Source organism: Kogia breviceps, chromosome 12, assembly GCF_026419965.1.
Source record: "Kogia breviceps isolate mKogBre1 chromosome 12, mKogBre1 haplotype 1, whole genome shotgun sequence".
Classification (NCBI taxonomy): Eukaryota; Metazoa; Chordata; class Mammalia; order Artiodactyla; family Physeteridae; genus Kogia; species Kogia breviceps.
Window position 1 is genome coordinate 102,443,388 of NC_081321.1, and position 17,072 is coordinate 102,460,459.

The 17,072-nt window shown below is 59.0% G+C and overlaps 2 protein-coding genes across 10 annotated transcripts; both read right to left on the reverse strand.

The window, feature by feature from the left end:
- Positions 1 to 3,997: 3,997 nt before the first annotated feature.
- CPT1B (carnitine palmitoyltransferase 1B) lies at positions 3,998 to 12,371 on the reverse strand. 4 transcript variants are annotated; one of them, XM_059080970.2, is made up of 19 exons: positions 12,091 to 12,371; positions 11,472 to 11,649; positions 10,978 to 11,117; positions 10,500 to 10,677; positions 10,185 to 10,286; positions 9,856 to 9,993; positions 9,678 to 9,755; positions 8,660 to 8,767; positions 8,500 to 8,584; positions 7,651 to 7,846; positions 7,176 to 7,361; positions 6,978 to 7,083; positions 6,763 to 6,879; positions 6,176 to 6,340; positions 5,960 to 6,094; positions 5,710 to 5,862; positions 5,079 to 5,192; positions 4,474 to 4,566; positions 3,998 to 4,336 (listed from the first exon to the last, which is right to left on the reverse strand). In XM_059080970.2, the coding sequence occupies exons 2-19, from the start codon at positions 11,610 to 11,612 to the stop codon at positions 4,253 to 4,255; spliced, it is 2,319 nt and encodes a 772-aa protein (XP_058936953.1). In that variant the 5' UTR covers positions 11,613 to 11,649; positions 12,091 to 12,371; the 3' UTR covers positions 3,998 to 4,252. The 4 variants fall into 4 exon arrangements, with proteins under 4 accessions (XP_058936953.1, XP_058936952.1, XP_066866646.1 ...); XM_059080969.2 differs by having other exon boundaries at positions 9,678 to 9,779; positions 12,091 to 12,349; XM_067010545.1 differs by lacking the exon at positions 5,079 to 5,192 and having other exon boundaries at positions 12,091 to 12,349.
- A 342-nt stretch (positions 12,372 to 12,713) lies between these two features.
- Positions 12,714 to 16,613, reverse strand: CHKB (choline kinase beta). Of its 6 annotated transcripts, none has more exons than XM_059080971.2 (11): positions 15,836 to 16,613; positions 15,526 to 15,634; positions 15,139 to 15,252; positions 14,811 to 14,944; positions 14,443 to 14,538; positions 14,204 to 14,262; positions 14,035 to 14,116; positions 13,797 to 13,905; positions 13,550 to 13,653; positions 13,165 to 13,246; positions 12,714 to 13,021 (listed from the first exon to the last, which is right to left on the reverse strand). In XM_059080971.2, the coding sequence occupies exons 1-11, from the start codon at positions 16,057 to 16,059 to the stop codon at positions 12,947 to 12,949; spliced, it is 1,188 nt and encodes a 395-aa protein (XP_058936954.1). In that variant the 5' UTR covers positions 16,060 to 16,613; the 3' UTR covers positions 12,714 to 12,946. The 6 variants fall into 6 exon arrangements, with proteins under 6 accessions (XP_058936954.1, XP_066866650.1, XP_058936956.1 ...); XM_067010549.1 differs by having other exon boundaries at positions 16,175 to 16,323; XM_059080973.2 differs by having other exon boundaries at positions 16,101 to 16,323.
- Positions 16,614 to 17,072: the final 459 nt, after the last annotated feature.

The following is a 17,072-nucleotide window of genomic DNA, read 5'->3' on the forward strand; positions in this document are numbered from 1 at the left end:
TCACGTGGTCCCGCGCTTGGGTCTTTCCGTCTCAGGTGGGCCGAGTGCCTGGATGGAAGAGTGGGTGAGGTTGAGGGATGGTAGAGCTGAGATGAGGGGGGACACCTCCGTCCTTATGGGAGTGTTCTCCCCCTTGCACCTGGATCGTAAATCCGTGCAGGGCGGGGGTGGGGGGGGCGGGCGTCTGCTTGACCACCGTGTCACCAGTATACTGGGCAGCAAGTGCTAGTAACCATTGTTGAGTGGTAGCTGAATGCCCAAGTATTTTGTCTCGCAGCTACCGTGGGTGGCCGACATTGTTGCAGCTGCCTCACAGAAGAGGACACTGAGGCCCAAGGAGATGAGGCAGGGGCCCAGGTCCATGCACCTGGGAGGTGCGGTCCTTGGTTACAGCTGAGGTCTGCCAGGCGCTCTGGCCTCCAGGCAGTAAAGCACAGATCACCAAGCAAGGCCAGGTGACCGTGCTGCTCAACCCTTAGAGAGGCTGCACATAAAACTCTGGTCAAGAGGAGGCTAACAATCTGGCCTCTAGGTCAGTCCAGGGAGCTCGGTCTTTATTTGGAGGGCGATGGGCACCTTAGAAGGTTGGTAAGCAGAGGAGGGGCATGGCGAAGCAGTCTCTCTTGCCGGAGGGAGAGTAGAAATGGGGCTGCTGCTGGGTTTGGGGTGAATGATGGGGGAGGTGGGGACAGGGAGGCAGTGGTCGTGGCGGAGGGAAGTACACGGAGTCAGAAGCCATTTAGAAGGGCTCTTTGACAAAGCTTCGTAATGTGGGAAGGGAGGGAGAAAGAAGGAATGGCTGAGTCGCTGGAGGGTGACACCACCGGCTGAGATGGGGAAGAGTGGCAGAGAAGCCAGTTTGGGAGGTTGTTAACTTCGGTTTTGAATACCTTGAACTCTTTGAGATTCCTGACAAACCTGGGACCCACTGCATTTTCTCTCAGGGATTCCGATCCTTAGCAAACTGATCCGCAGAGTAGGAAACACAGCTGGAGCTGAGCCAGACAGTTCTGGGCATAGAGTGCGGACTCGTCTCTCTCTTGAGGAGTCCGCCGTCTGGGCCCCGTCCCCTCTTCCAGCTGCCAGGCTCCTTCCCCTTCTGAATCGGGTTCTCCAGCTGTTGCTTCCTACCTGTGAGCCACCTGCACACTTCCAATCATTCCACCATTTGCTTAGACTTTCTAGAGCTGATTTCTGTTATAGCACCCCAGAAAAACATGAATCAGGAAGAGAGGTAATGAAGGCAGCTTCAGGGAAGAGTAGGAGTTTACCAGGCTGAGAAACAACGGCACAGGATTCCAGGCAGGAGGTTCGGCAAAGGCAAGGGTGTGGATATGCCTGCCTCCTTTAGGAATGGAGAGTGAAGCTGGGGCTCAGGGTTCTTGTGGAGGAGCGAAAGAGACTCAGAGAAGATCAGTTGGTCTGGAATGTGAGGGCCCAGCAGGTGGAGGTGGGCGTCTGAAACACCCTGCAGAGCCCAGGCCAAGAAGGATGGGCCCTCAGGGAGTCCAGAGACATCTGTCTGGTCTGCCCATACCCTGTGCATCCGAAACTGGCTAACTGTTCATCAAATGTTTCCTTTATGTCCTGGGCACACAGCTAGACTACATTTCCCAGCCTCCCTTGTAGTATGAGTCCTGGCTGGTGGGATGTGGGTAGAAATGCTCTGTATCACTACCAGGCTGAGTCCATAAAAGCCTCCCACGAGTGAGCCCTCTCTCTCCTCCGTGTACTTGCAGGACGTTGATGTCCAAGGCAAATTGGGAGCTACCTGAGGAAGGTAGGACCTCTAACAGCCAAGTCTTTGAATAATGGTATGGAGCAGAGTCTTCCTCTCAGCCAAGTGAACATGGATTAAACTTCTCTGGGGTTAAGCCATTGAGATTTCAAGCTTTATCTGTTATGGCTACTAGCCTTAACTAATGCAGATCTGCACACCTCTGGGGTACTAATGCAGATTTGCATTTGGTGGGTGGTCATCGGAAGTTTATACCCTGGTTTAGCACTGTTTTCTTCTCTTATTTCAACCAAGAACAAATCAGATAAACGAATTTTGACTGAATTTTAACATTCATTAGAAGCCAGCTTGTTGGAATCTCTGCTCACTGTCCTCCCAGGCCTGGGCGAGCTGATGTCTCCCAGAAGTCTACCAGATCCCAGACAGTTTCCCAGGGTAGGTCACGCAGGCACCGGAGAGGCAAAGGTCTGTGAAGATACTTTTGGAAGCCCAGGAAAGCTCTGATACGGAATGTACTATTTTGTGAGCATAGATTTATTTTTATTTATAAGCTTCTCACAGAGACTCAAAAAAAGAGGTTAGAAGCCTCTGTCCTGGGAATCTTCTCATGTTCTCAGTGTTCTAACAACCTTCAAAGCTATTATCAGGAACCTAAATCTCCTTTTTTTCAGTTTATATTTTCAAGAGTCTATGAGACATTTTCACAAATATTTCTTACAGGTATGTTAACTCAACATTTAAAAATCTTACTTAATCACCCAGTCACCCAAATAGAAAACGTGAATTATCTTCGACGGCTCCCTAGCATCCTGAATCTCCATCACTTAGTTTAAGTCCTTTCATTTCTCCCAACTCTGCCATCACCATGAGCAGTACCCTCTGCTGGGCCTTCTTGCTTCTATCCTTACTGCACCCTACTTTGTTCTAATATCATTCTGGTTAGCCAGTGATCCCATTAAAAATTTACAGCAGGTTATGTCACCCTCTGCTCCAGCCCCGGCGGCTTCCCCCATCGTTTGGAGGACCCAGAGCCTGGCCTACGAGGCCCTTGCTGCGCCACTCCAACTGTCCCCTCCCGCTGCTTCCCTGACTCCACGCCAGCCACAGGCCCTCGGGTACTGTCCCTCCACCACAGCAGGCTCCTCCTGCCCCCCGAAGCATTGGCTGTTGCTGCCCCCTTGGCCAGGAACACCCTGCCCTCAGGTACATACATGGATTGCACCCTCATCTCCTGCTGCTCTGAGTCAGATGGCCCCACTCAGGAAGGCCTGCCTCTGCCACCCTGTCTGAAATTGCCATCCACCCGTCCATTGCTCCCTCCCCTGACTTTTCTCCTTAGCGCTTACTGCCCTCTGACTTACTATGTCATTTGCTCATTCTTCTTGGTTATTGCCTGTCTCCCTCACTAGACTCTAAGCCATACAGGGAGGGATTGCTTTTGCCAGTTTTGTTCACTGCACTGCTGTATCCCAGGGCTTAGCACACTGTAGCACTTAGTATTTGCTAAATGGATTATTTAAGAGCCTGGATTCCCTGCCACCGGCTTCATCCCCTGATCCATGCTTGCCTCACTGAGTAGTGAATTCCCCGTGTGCAGGGGGGTGCCTTGTTCACCACTGAATCCCCAGCACAGAGCCAAGTAGACAGTGGTTGCTCAATAAACACTGGTTAATAAGAGAAGGCCTGGGAGTGTATCTAATTCATGTCCAGTTCTCACCGCCTATCAGAGTAATGAGATGTAGATTCGTTTAGGCAAGCAGCAACAGGAATTGAGTACCTGCTTAGACTTTCCATAATAAGTTTTTGTTTACTCGTAATATTATTTTAATAAAAAGCCGACCCAAGGGAAGGAGCATCTGTTGCCCCAGACTATCCTGCACGCCCTCTCACAGACGTGACCACCTGGCACCCAGACCTCAGGCCTGGCACTGTCGCTCCTCCCTATGCCAAGGGCCTCTACAGAGCTGTGCTCCAGCCCAAGGGGGTGCAGAGGACATGTCTGTGCACAGAGGGCCCCACTCTCCAGAAGACAAACAGAAATGGCCCCAGGGAACAGGTGGAGGTTCTGAAGCAAGAATTTATTCCAAGTACGTATGTGGGTGTGGACAGCAGAGACCCACTCTTCAAAGCAGGTCAGAACCTCTCACAAATAGTCTCCAGCCCTAGACCTTCCCTTGCCACATCCCTAGCCTGAGGCTGGAGCAGGGGAAGGGCCTCCTAGTTCCCCCACCAAAAAACACAGGTACTTAAGGGCTAAAATAGAATTATACAGCCTTATTTTTATTAACATCTAGCAAGAAAAAAAAAAAGAAGATCCCCTTCCTGCTCCAGCCCTACCTCCACCACTTGAGCCCCGCTGGATGCTGGAGCAGCATCTGCCCAGGGAGACCTGCTTCCAGAGGTGTCCTTGGAGCCTGGGCACCTGTGCACGGCCACCACTGTGCCTGCAAGGGGACCACAGGCCTCTTCCTCCACAGTGTGGGAACAGAAGGGCAGCTGGCATTTCTCCAGCCCTCAGCTCTCAGCCTTGGGAACTTGGAAAAGATCAGCGATGTCCAGCAGAGCTTGGCGGATGTGGTTCCCAAAGCGCTGGGCATTCTGTGGGAGTCAAGAGCTCAGACCAACTTCCAGGTGAGCCCCCGCCCCTCTGTCCCCACAGGAAGGATTCTTCCCCAGCCAGACATGCCCTGGGGGGCGACCCCTCCTCAGGCTGAGTGGGAGCAGGAGACACTCACTGTCTCTGAGCTTGAGAACTTGCTGGAGACGTGGAAGAAGATGGTGTTCTCACCCGCGATCATGTAGGAAACCCCGTAGCCGTCATTAGCTACCTGAGGCAGCACAAGGGGTAAAGAAGAAAAGGTGAACTGAACCTTGAGAATCTGGAAGCCAAGCTGATGTTATCCTTCCTTGCTCTGCCCCCAAGATTCACAGGAAGGACCCATCCCCAGGAAACAGTACGAAAACAGAAGAGAAGACCCCACCAGGGGTTCCAGGGCCTCAGGTTCCCTCGGGATGCCCCCCTCACGTTTGCAGGGGGTCTCTAGCTCCCCGACAAACTAGCCCGCGTGAGTGTCTCGGCGGGAGATTCGGACTCTCTCCGTAAGCCCGCTTCAGAGGGTACAGAAGCCCTGGGCAGGGTCACTCCAGCAGTGGGTGTCAACATGGGTGGGGTCCCAGCCACCTTTCTTGCTGGGCTCGACAGGTACCTATCCTGTTTCCAGGCAGGGCAGGTCCAGGGCTGTGCTTCCTGCCTCTGGTCTGACCTCCTCGAGGCCCTGCACTCTCCCCTGACACCCCGGCCCCTGGTCCTTCCCACCTGTCCACCTTCAAGGGCACTTACAGGGCCAAAGCCACCGCCAGCACCCAGGTGATTGGGGTACTTGTTTGGGTCAAACATGCGGATCTGGAATTGAGCAGTTTGGCTGGTGGAGAGGCGCCAGGGTTCTGAGAGCACCTGCAACAGGGAGGCCCGGCAGTCAGGTGCCACGCACACCTGCGGACAGGTGCGTGAGCCTGGCACTGTCCTGGCTAAGGGTGCAGAAGGGACAGGACGCAGGACCTTCCTGATTGCTGTCCACGGTCCCCTAGTCTGTTCTCACCATCACAGCCTCTGCACAAAAGCCTTCATCAGGTGACCTGCCTGTCCGTCCCCTGGCTCCGCCCCCACCCCTCCTTCTGTCCCTCCCACATCCCACACCCCTGCCTCAGTGTCAGTGTCCGGGCGCTGGAGGGTCCCTCCACCTGGACGACCCGATTCCTGAGCCTCTGCCCTTCTCTCACGAGCGCCGCCACCACCTGACACCATGTTTGTCTGTCCATCCCCCTCGTGCCGACAGCAGCTCCGCGAGGGGGAGGCTCCTGCTTGGCGCCAGTCCACAGGCCTGGGCGGGGTGTGGAGTGGGCACGCCGGCCCCAGCGGCCCGGACAGAAGACAGGCCGAGGCCCACCGGGACATGCCCGTCAACACTGACCTCAGCCAGGAAAGGGGAGCTGACCCCCAGGTACTTGGAGACCACATAAAGGCAGAAGAGGTGCCTGTCAATCCCAGACCCCGTCATGGCCAGGCGGTACATGTTCTGGTGCTTCGCAGCAGCCTTCCGGAACAGATCTTGGAGGTCTGCTTTCTGGGGGCAGAAATGGAGCAGTAAAGAATAGTACCCTGACCCTTGAGCGGGCAGGAGGCTGAGCGGTCACGTCAGCACGAGGCCATGGGGGGCTCACCAGGTGGCGCCCCTGCACCATGGCCTGAACAAAGGCTGTGGACTCGCAAGTGCAGGACCGTACGGTCTCTGTCCGTCCCTCCCGGAACATCCTAGTCATCGACGCTTCATAGGTCAGGCAGAACTTGCCTCTGTCCTAGGGAACACAGAGGGGTGAATCTTGCAGGTGTGCCCTGGTGCCACCCCCGCCTGCTCAGTGGTGGCCTGGGGCTCCTACCCGGAAGTGTGCCAGCTGCAGGGCGATCTGCACGAAGGCGTCAGGGCTGGTCCGGCACTTCTTGATGAGGCCTTTGCCAAAGGGCAAGAACTGGAAGCAGTACAATTCCACGTCATCAGCCAGCGCCTTGGCCACCTGGTAGGAGCTCTCGATGACTGCCTGGCACTGCCAAGACACGGAGGGGTGAGCTGGGGGCAGAGCTCCCCAGGAGGACTCCAGGGTCACGTCCAGGAGGCCTGAGGGTTAGCAGCGGGCGAGGGCAGGCTGGGCAGGCCCCAGGGTGCTTGTCATCCTCAGAAGAAGAGACGCAAAGGACAAGCCCGGGGCATCAGCACAGACGCCTGGCTGGGCTTTGTCGGGGAGGAAGGCACTGACAGGTGCTCCCTGGACACGAGCTCACACCTCATGTCTTTCTCCAGCCCTGAAATGGTCCTGGGATCTCTATTCTCCCTGTAGCCAGTCCGGACCATGAGACACTCTGGACCCTTCCCCTGAGGGTGGGGCTAGGACAGAGCGGAGGGCCACGGGGCATCTCAGGCACTTGTCACTCTCGCACACCCACCCCTGCCCCTTCTCGTCCCGCACACCTGCTCAGGAATGTCCCACTGCAGCCGCTGAGGGGGGGCCAGCACAGGGTTGGGTTTGCCCAGACAGTGCCCAGTCTCTGTGTAGCCCAGGTCGAAGCTGTCGGTGCCCAGGACAAACTGCAGGGGCAAGGTCAGGCTGAGAGGCCGTCCTTGCCCGGCTGCCCCCCGTCCCCGCCCCGCCCCTGCCCTGCGGGACCTCTCCCAGGGCCTGCTACCTCCCAGAGGTGCCCTATGATAGGGGCGTCTGCCCACGCGTGTTCTGTGTTGAGGCCCAGCTGGCCGTTCTTGAAAGCGATGAGAGTGAAGGACTTGTCGAACCACCTGCAGCGGGAGGAGATGGGGCAGTGGTGCGGGGGGGTGGGGGGGTGGGCGGGGAGGAGCCCGCCCATGCGGTGGAGCTGGGTGTGCGATACCTGTTGTAGCAGCTGCCATGCAGCAGGGCCTTGCCGTAGAGGCTGAGGCTGGCCTCGTCTTCGGGGTCATAGCGGTGAGACTCCTCATCCAGAGCCACAAAGAAAGCAGCGCGCTCGATGGCATCCAGGGCAGCCTTGTTCTTGCCAGAGCCGAAGAAGGCCTGGCGTACCTGGGCCCACTCCATTCTGAGGGCGCGAGGGCAGAGTGAGTGGGGGGGGCCCTGTGAGCGTGAGGGCACCTCCCAGGGTCTGTGTCCCCCCCTCCACACACCCCCATCTAGCCACCAGCAGTTAGAGGTCACAGCAGCTACCCTCCTGCCAGCGCCCCTCACGACCGCAGGTCCTGGTTTACGCAGAGGATGCAGAGGACGCTGGGGCCCACGCGCCTCCCTTGGTGAGGGCTCTGGCCGAGTTCCAGGGTGGCACACAGGACCCAACTCCTCTCCTCACAGCGCCCGAACCTGGGCCCCAATACCTTCCCCCTGCGGTGAGGGCCGCCAGTCTCTCCTCCCCAGGCTGGGGCGGGGAGGGGTCATCCAGGATCCTCTGGAACTGCATCTCCAGGTCCCGAGGCTTGAGCAGACGGGAGCCCTCATAGAGCCACAACTTGAAGAAGCGGCCCTTGTGGTAGACGGCTACGTGCCTGCTGTCTCTGAGGTGCTGCAGCACGTCTGTGGCAAAGGCCGTGGGTGGGCTCAGGCGGGAGGTAGGGAGCTCCTCCCTCCCCCATGCCACTCAGGATGGCCCCCAGCCTCACACGAGGTGACCGCGTGGACCCTCCGCCTGGCCTCCCTTCCCCTTCTCTGGGCGGAATCTGCTGGCACCACGCCAGGCCCCATGCCCTGAGCTTCCCTGTCTGTCATTTAATGCCAACCACAGTCCCATGAGGCATTTCACAGAAGAGGAAACCAAAGCTCTAGGGAATCCACAGACTGTCCTGGCATCAGAAATGCGGGTGCTGCTTGGCGGCCCTGGGGGCCCTGGGCGAGCCCGCCCCTCCTCCTCTACAGGCTCCTCGAGCAGGGAGCTCCACTAGGCCTCCTGTTGGTCTTTGCACGGGAGACTCCCTAACTGTGAGCCCCTGCAGGGTAGGGGCTCTGACCTGGGTCTCCCAGGGTCCCAGTACTAGCACCGTGCCTGTAAACAGCAGGTGTCTAGTATCAGCCACAAACTGACTATGTTTCCCAGTTACATGACCCTGAGACACTGAGGACACTTGGTGACCAGCAGGCAGTAGGGCATCTGGCCATGGTGGGCCCACAGCTGGGAGGGAGTGGCCTCCATCCTGTGGCCCCAGCGCGGGCGCCCGGCCGCAGCCTAGTACCTGTGTCCTTCCCCGGGATCCGAGTGGTGTTGAACATCCTCTCCATTTGGTAGGAGCACATGGGCACGATGCCCAGCACCATCACCTAGGAGGAAGGCCCAGCACGGCTCAGACGCAGGCCTCCTCGCCCGGTCACGCCCTCACCCCCAACACAACGCACAGGCTTGATCTCTTCACGGTCAAGTTTGCGGCGATACGTGATCATGGCGTGGACAACGTTTCCCAGGCGGGCTGCCTGCACGTCTGTGTTCTTGACGAGCACCAAGTCCTACGGGGAGAGAGCAGAGCCTGCAAGGGAGCTGCGACAGGTGTGCACAGTGGCATCTCTCTGTCTGGGGTGTCTTGCCCCCTTTCCCCAGTCCGTCCTGCACACCCTCTGAGAACCAAGGACAAGAGGTGAAATGCATAACTGATCAGATAACCCCCTGCCCTGGCTCCGACCTGAGCTGCTTTTCCAAACCCATTGTATTTGCTGATGTTTTGTTTATTTTTCTTTGAGGAAGGGGTTCTGCCACTACAAAACAGCTCAAAACCTCTAGTCTAGACAAGTTGCATATAGGTTTCTGGAAAGACAGCTTTGTGGAGGAGGGGAATGCCGCCATGCTACGTGAAACGTGCTTTAGAAGTGGGAGAGCAAAGAGGTGCACAGAGCAGTGGCTGGGCAGCCTCTCCCAGCTGGCTGTGCACAGTCTTGTACTAGGAGCAGGAAAAGGGCCAGTCACGTGCGATAGGGACTGACAGTGACCCCCTGAGCTCTACGAGAAGTAGCTCTGGATCTGCTTAAGACACGCTTAAAGAAGTTCCCTGGTAATGGCGTCAGGACGGCTGGGAAGTTGTGGCTGGAAAGCCAGCGAGGGAACAAGGAAGGAAGTGAGAGCCTGGGCTGGGCAGGACAGTGAGCCTGAGGAACTCTGGGAGTGACAGTATCAGGCTACAGGGTCTACTGGGCTCTCCAGATCCTCAGTATCCCCACCGCCTGTGAGCTGCTTCCTGACTGTTCTTCCAGGATATGACCCGCCCCCCCCATCTTCCCTCTCCTTCAGACCTCACTTCAGAACCCCCACGTGCCTACAGAAACCACCACTGGGGCTCTGAACTGTCCTCCAGGTTCCTTGCCCTGAGACCAGAGCTGGGGACAGAGTTGAGCGCACAGGAGCCCGTGTGGCTCTAGCCCTTACCATGACATAATAGTTGCTGTTCACCATGAGGGGAGTCCTGCCTTGAAGGTAGACGTACTCTTCCCACCAGTCGCTCACCTGTGGGTGGGTGGGAGGTTGGAGCTAGGGCGATGGAGGGTGGGGTGTGAGTAGCCAGGACACAGGGCGGGTGAGGGTAAGCCCAGGAGGTAGAACTCACATAATTGGTTGCCCACCATGACTTGAGTACCAGGTACTTCTGCAGCCTGGGGGCAGTCTTCTCCTGGAATTCCTTGGCCAGCGTCTCCATTCGGTAATACTCCTCATCATTCAGTAAGTGTTGCACGGATTCTAGGTACTGTCCAGCCAAGTTATTGCCCATGTGAGGGCCAGTCAGCAAGAGCTGCCTCTGTCCTGACCTTCTTCCAAGCCCAGCCCCAATGCTCCCCTCTCAAGCCGACTCTTTGTAGGGGACAGTCCCTTATGTTTGGATAAGTCCTCTGAGTCCAGCCTGCCCTGCCCACTGGGATGTCTGACCCAGGCCCTCACCCGATGGATTGTGGCTGACACGCTGGGCACAGGCAACTTGGGCAGAGATGTCTGGAAGCTGTAGAGCATGGGCTGCTGGCTGGACAGAAGGCGGACACACGTCTGGGGGTACAGAATGGTGAATGTTGAGGGGGAAGCCGGGGGAAAGAATGGAAACTAGCAAACACTGGAGGGGCTGCCCCAGACCCTCAGAACCGGGACAAACCCCGCCAGGCACCAGTGCCCCCCCTGGCTGTCTCCTCCAGCTCAGAACCCAAAGTGAGGCCCTGGGATATCAAACCCGATGCCTGGACCCCTCCACCAGCTTATGCTCACAGCCCAGACTTTGGTGAAGTGGCTGGTCTGGCCGTGCATCTCAAACATCCAACCGTGGTAGGAAAGCAGCAGTTTCAGGGTTTGGCGGAAGAAGAGGATGCCCATCATCCAGACCCCCGTGGAGAAGATGGCCACGCTGAGAAGTGTCCGGGTCTGTGGGATCCGGTAGGGGCCACACCTATCAGAGAAGGGGAGAGGACTGCAGGGGGTCCACTCGAGACCCACCTCAGGGTGATTCTGACTCTGCAGTCCTGATGTATGTGAGCCATCTTGGGGGAGCAAAAACTCCCTGGACACACTCACATCTGAGCCTCTGAGTGCATCACACATGGAGTTACAGAAGTAGGGACTGAGATGGTGGTTGCCCCCGGGGAGGGCTGCCCCTATTACCTCCAATGGCTGTTGTCCTATAACTGCCCAGCTCAGGAACCTTGGCCTTGGAGCCCACCCAGCCCTTTCTCATGGCCCCACTTCTTACCTCTCAGGAAGCCATCTCTGGATAAAACAGACCAGTCCCATAGAGATGTCCACGTTGCAGTAGGAGGAACCCAGTGTTGTCATGACGACGACCAGCCAGCTGGTGGGGCTGCCAGGGTACACACCCCTGAGGATGCCATTCTGTGGGCGGAAACAGGCATGCTCACAGAGCAAGGACTGGGATAAGCAGGCGCCTATGAAGTCTTTGCCTCTTTTCACTTCTCCTTCACGTCTGGTGGTCCCCCCCCCCACACTCCCACAGCTGCAGCACCTGATTACTGTGTCCCACTGACACTTCCTGCACACCCATCTCCTCTGCACGCCTTGAGCACCCCTCTGGTTTCTGCACCGCTGGAGCCTATCACTCCATAGAGCTGCCAGCCGAGGTGGGGGTGGAGGCCCTTGACAATGGGCAGCAGCTGACACCTAGCCTCTGCTTCCCTGGAAGGCTCGATTCTGCACCTGCTGGAAGAGACCAGAACCACCTGCGCCCACCTTGATGCGAATCAGGCGTTTCTTCCAGGAGTTGATGCCGGACAGGTAGATGTGTTTCAGGGCCTCCCGACTGAGCCGGAAGTCGACCCCCTCTGGCGTCACCGTGAACTGGAAGGCCACAGCCTGGTGCGCTTCTGCCATCCTGTGGGTTGCTGGGAACCTGGGAGTTTCTGGGCACCTGGGAGGTGACAGGAGGGTGTGCGGGGGCAGCTCGGCCGCCGGCGCCGAGGCCCCGCCCCAGCCACTGGCCGCGCCCCCAGCCCGCACCCCTCCCCATCAGCCCTGGGTCGGCCACCAGCAGCGCCGAGGCCCCACCCCTGGCCCCCCAGTCTCGCCAACCGGCTTAGAACCTTCGCGCAATGGGGCGGGGGACGGAAGGGGATCAGGGCCTTGAAAACGTCAGGAATCCCGAGGACAGTGAAGGGCGGCCTCGGGGTGGGGGCTAGAGGGGCCCCGGAAGCGTAGTCGGTCTGGTCTGGAGTGAGGCGGGGCCTGCGTACCCCCAGCACTGCCACGTGGGACCCTGGCACCAGCCTCTACCCCCCTCGCCCGCCCCCCTTGCCGGCTCAGAGCCGTGGGCCAGGCCGGCAGTCCAGAGCCACCCCCCAACTCCACTCACGGCTTGGGTGTGCTCCTGTCCGCTTGTGGGGACAGTCACTCTGGCCGGTGACCCCACGTCCTTCAGGCCTGGCCACCTAAGTCCCGCCCTCACCGGGAACCTGACACCCACTCCCAAATTTGGGTTGAGAGAACAGTTGGGGGGCGGCAACCAGAACCTCCCCGGCTCCGTGGCGGGAATCAGGAGTGGGGGGAGCCGGGCTTCTGCAAACTGAAGATGGCTCAAAGGTCTGAGAGCCTGGGGTGCCCAACGGGTCTCACGTGAGGATGGTGGCATTAGAGCTAAAAATAGCCGAATGTAGGGAAAAGGTCACCAGTGTGTCAGCTGTGCCTCCTGTTCCCTGATCTCCAGGGCTCAGGTTGGGCAGCCCCAGCCCGGGGCCCTCCTTGTACCCCGTAACTCCCCACTGCCCGACCCAAGTCCTCTGAGTATTTGTCACTTCTAAGCTGGAGCCAGGGTGGGGGAGAGCAGAATGGACCCCTAACCACTTTCAAGCCCAGATCACCCAACAGCCACGCTTTTCAGGAGAGGAAACTGAGGCTCCTAGCAGTGGTCCCTTTGTCGATCTGTGTGCAACCCTTGGTCGGTACTTTCCGCCACACCCAAGCAGGGCTAGGACGGTGTGAAGGAAGAAGCTAGTTTATTGTCTTAAGGTACACATCCCAGGGCTTCTGCCCACTTGCCTGCGGTGGGGACCTGCTCAAACTTGTGGGTGGAGGGGTGGGGGGAGGTCAGCCTCCTCAATCCCAGTCTCACTCGGGCTCAGCCCAGTCCCCAGGGCCTCCCCTTTGTCCCTCCCTCCAAGGTCCTGCCCTGGAGGCTCCAGGAGAAATCCAAGGAGTCGGGAGGTGGAGAGTCAGGATGAGGGGTGGAAGCTGGTCAGCTGACCCTTCTGCTGGAAGTAGAACTGGAACCGAGACTGGGCGTACTCCTAAAGAAGGAACCCCGCACACGGGTGAGAAGGGTTGGGTCTGGCACCCCACGCCCCCCCAGTCTGCCCACAGACGGCCTAGAGGGTCCGAGGCCTCTGCCGTTCCCTGTTCCCACACCTAACTCACCCACCTGGTTACTTACCGAGTAACCAAATTCTATAGTAGACATGGATGCCTGGAGGATGGACCAGAGACCCCAAAAGAAATGAGATGCCAGGGCATACCTGAGTGGAGGCAGGTAAAGGGGGGTTCGGAGCACATTTGGCACTGCCGGAACCCCCTCCCCCAGGCTGGTCAAGCCCCAAAGCTCTAACTTCTCCCCTACACTCCTAACCCCTACCCTGTCCCTACTCTTCTTTTCGTCAGCCTCAGATCTCCTCCTCACTTCTGCCCCCACCTTGCGCTGACACCTACCTCTGCGCGCGGCCTCACCCCTTCCCCGCCCCCTGCCTCCGCGCGAGGCCCCACCCCTGCCCCGCCCCCCGACACTGTGCGCGGCCCCACCCCTGCCCTGCGGCCGTCCTCACCGATTAGCCTCCGCCAGCAAATCGGCTTCTAGCTCCCTCTGATCCTCTAGGGAGATGGCCTCGCCTTTCTTTACCTCCGCCAGGTAGTGGCGAATAAAGTGGAGCTGAGATCAAAAGACAAGAGTCAGGAAATGGGGAGGCTGGGGGGCATTTCCCAGTTAACACCCTTGCTCGCCATTCCTTCCAGACTTCAACCTCCTCCCCCCTCCTAAGCCACGTCCTGCTCCCCAGCTTCTGGCCCACGTACCTGCTGTCCCCGGGTGGGGTAGTTTGCAGGCTGCGCTTTGTAGAAAGGCCACTCTTCATGAGTGTAATCGTAAACCCACTCACAAAAATGGTTCCCAATGTCAAAGCCCCTGAGGGAATAAGGTGGACACTCAGCCCCCAGATACGCTGGGCAGCTGGGATGCAGAGATGAAGGCCTGGTCTGCTTTTCCAGGGCACTGTGGGAACAAACCCATGGGCGGCCATCCCCTTACCCTCACCTGTAGTTATAACTGCTGTACTCGAAATCGACCAGCATGAGGCCGTCAGCGTTTTCTGGCTCGGAGAGCAGTAGGATGTTCCCTGGAGGAATGTGGTGAGGTTCTGGTCACTCCAGGGTCCTCTGGCCCCCCTCACCTGAGGTTGGGAGACTCAGATGCCTTCTCCTACCTTCCTGGATGTCATTGTGGCAAAAGACCACTGGTGATGGGGTAGAGTCTAGCAACTTCCTGCAGAGGAACAGGGGCATGGGTCCTGAGCAGGAGTGACGAAAGGAGGGTCAGAGGCAGCCGCATGGGCTAGGCCTTGACCCCAGCCCTCAGCAAATCCTGGGTAGGACCCCACTAGATGCCTGGCACATCTCTTGTGCTCTTCTGTCCCCACCCCCGCCCCATGCTGCCTGTCCTCACCTAAGGCTGCCCATCTCGTCCTGCAAGCTGTACATCTCCAGCAGGTTCATCTGGGGGAGGCCAGTGGGGGGTAGGTCCTGGATCTGCTTTAAATACCTGGAGCCCAAAGAATAGGATATACTCACTCTGCTATCCCTCCCCTCTACCCCAGGCCAGGCTGTCCTACCCGTTCGGTCACCGAATGACTTGTCTGGCAACCATTTGGAAGCCTGTTGCGTGAGAAATCATGCTAGACAGTAGGACACTTGATCCTCTCAACTGGAGAGTTGGACAGAGCACTAGATGCATTCAGTCACAGCCCAGCGTAGTAACTGCCAACATGAGGGTTCAGCCTATGTGCAGGAGCCCTGAGGAGGCCCCCGACTCACCGCTCCATGGTCCCAAATAGCCAGTGGGGCTCCTTAGTGAAAGGCATTTCCATGCCATGGAACTGGGCCATCTTCGTGGCGATGGCTGCGGACAACACGGGCTCTCGAAGCTCATGCGTCTTCAGTGGCCGGCTCTGCACCCAGGAACCTATCAGGGTGGTGAAGGGGCTGGGGCAGGAGGGGGCAAGGGTGGGGCAATGGAGGTGGGGGAAGTCAGGGCTTGGGGAAAATTCCCTACCTGGGGTGAGGGATGTGAAGGCAGACATTGGGAAGGGGAATAGGGGCTGGGGAAGGAGATGCTTCGGGGAGGTCGGGGCCGGGCTCGTACCGGGATGTACTGTTCCAGCCGGCCCTCTGGAAAGACTCCATAGAGCTGGGGCCCCAGTGACCGCTCTGCAAGGATGGCGAACATCACACTTTCAAGGACCAAGGAGTCCACTCCCTGAAGGAAAACAGACAGCGGAGGGACCACGGTCACAAGGGGCCAGAGGCAAAGTGGAGCTGACACACACGAGGGTCTTCTGGCTCCTCCCACCACGTCTGGAACTTCTGGTTCTATTGCCCCGGGGCTCCAGAGCGCAGGCATTAGTATCATAATGGACAAAATACTTAGCCCCTAAGGCTCACTGTCCTCAACTGCTTAGTGGGGACCATACCACCTGCCACACTTGGGTGAGAAGTCCTAAAGCCACTGCGGCCTTCACTCCCTCCTCACCTGCAGGATGGCCCCGTACAGCCGCAGCAGCACCTCCCGGGGCTCCTCGCCAACGCTGGGCAGGTGGTCAGGCAGCGAGCAGCGGAAGAGCAGGTTACTGAGGCCTCCGCTGCAGACCCACAGCAGGGCGCGCTCAGCCCGCCATCCATTCTACCGGCCCGGCGTCCAGCCCCCGCGCCCCGCGCTCCCGGCCCTGCCTCGCTCCAGGCCCTGCCCCGCCCCCGGCTCAGGAACGCTGAGTGTCCCGAGGGCCCGAGCCTGAGCCTGACCCCGGCCCGCGCACAGGACGGGCTGACCCCTGACCTCCCACCTCACGGGGTCAACCCTCAGCTCCTCCGGCCGTACTCGGCGCCAGGCCCCGCCCAAGTACTCCCGGCACCACTGGTAGGCTCGGCGCTCGGCGTCTCGCGACCGCGCCGAGCCGCGCCTCCGGTTCGGGGCCGCGTCGGGGCACATAGCCTGCCGCAAGCTGTCCTTGGCCAGGCGGCCTCCAACAGCCCCGCCTCCGGCCACATCTGTCCCCTCAGCCGCCATGGCTCGGGCTTGGCCCAGCCAACGCCCCGCCGCGCACAGACCCTTCGGGCGCGCTCGGCTCCTTCCGGCTGCGCTCGGCTCCGCTTCCGGCCAGCCGGCGCTGCTCGGGTCTTACTCGGGTCTCCTTGGCTCTACTCGGCTCTTTGCGGCGCCGCTCGGCTGTCTCGGAGACCCTGGTCCGTGTGCTAGTTCCGAAGGCTGTGCCCCGCCCCTGCTCAGAGCGAAGACCAATGGCCTCTCTCTCTTGGCGGGGCCGCTTGAAAGACCGTGCTGTTTGGACCGTAACCCGGAATCAGGAAATGGCGCGGGCCAATCAGAAGCGTCCTGAGCGGTCGGGCCCACGACGCATGGCGTGTCACGTGGGCGAGCCACGTGGGCGGGTGGCGCGTACCAGGCTGAGAAGCGGGTCCGGCGCATAAGGGTGGTGTCACCGGGAAAGTGCTCGTGAGGCGAGGTGGGCCTTCGTCAGGGTGTGGGAGCGGACAGGGCAGCGCGGGCAGCGGCGGCGGCAGCCCCTCACTGGACAGATTTGACCCCCGGGGCAGTTGGGCAAGGAAGAGGGCCGTTGAATGAGTGTGGCGAGTCCTGAGTGTGGGGGAAAGGGAGAGAGTGTCTGTGTGACTCACCTAGGGGTGGGGAGTGTGGGGCACCTGGTAGGTGCCAAATAAACATTTGGTGATGCGTAACCTTAAATCCCTCCTCACCGCTGAGACTCCCTTGTCAGTTGAACCCCACCGCTGAGAGGAGGCTATTGTTACCCTGCTTGAAACCACTGTCTTCGTGTCCTGCTCCACTACTACCCCTCTTGCCCCCAGACCTAAAATCAAGCCCCGGAGGAGAGGCTCACACCTTAGAGCAGGCACCTGGGGCTGCATCACGTCTCCTTGTCCCACCGCAGCAGTTTGAAATGCCTGCTTGCATTTCTTCTGCCCCATGCTGGAGTGGCGACCAGGAAGACTTGATCCACGGGCATCTGTGGCACTGTTGGACCACGGTGTTCTTTGGGGCGAAGC

Coding starts and splice junctions, on each gene's coding strand:
- CPT1B (XM_059080969.2), bottom strand. CDS start 11,612: ATGGCAGAAGCGCACCAGGCTGTGGCCTTCCAGTTCACGGTGACGCCA. Junction 7,084..7,175: donor CATGGCAGCTGCTACAACAG/GTATCGCACACC, acceptor CTCCCGCTGCAG/GTGGTTCGACAAGTCCTTCA. Junction 5,863..5,959: donor TGGTGCAGGGGCGCCACCTG/GTGAGCCCCCCA, acceptor TTCTGCCCCCAG/AAAGCAGACCTCCAAGATCT.
- CHKB (XM_059080971.2), bottom strand. CDS start 16,059: ATGGCGGCTGAGGGGACAGATGTGGCCGGAGGCGGGGCTGTTGGAGGC. Junction 15,635..15,835: donor CTGAGGGTTGACCCCGTGAG/GTGGGAGGTCAG, acceptor GTGGGTCTGCAG/CGGAGGCCTCAGTAACCTGC. Junction 13,654..13,796: donor ACCCCACCCGGGGACAGCAG/GTACGTGGGCCA, acceptor TTTTGATCTCAG/CTCCACTTTATTCGCCACTA.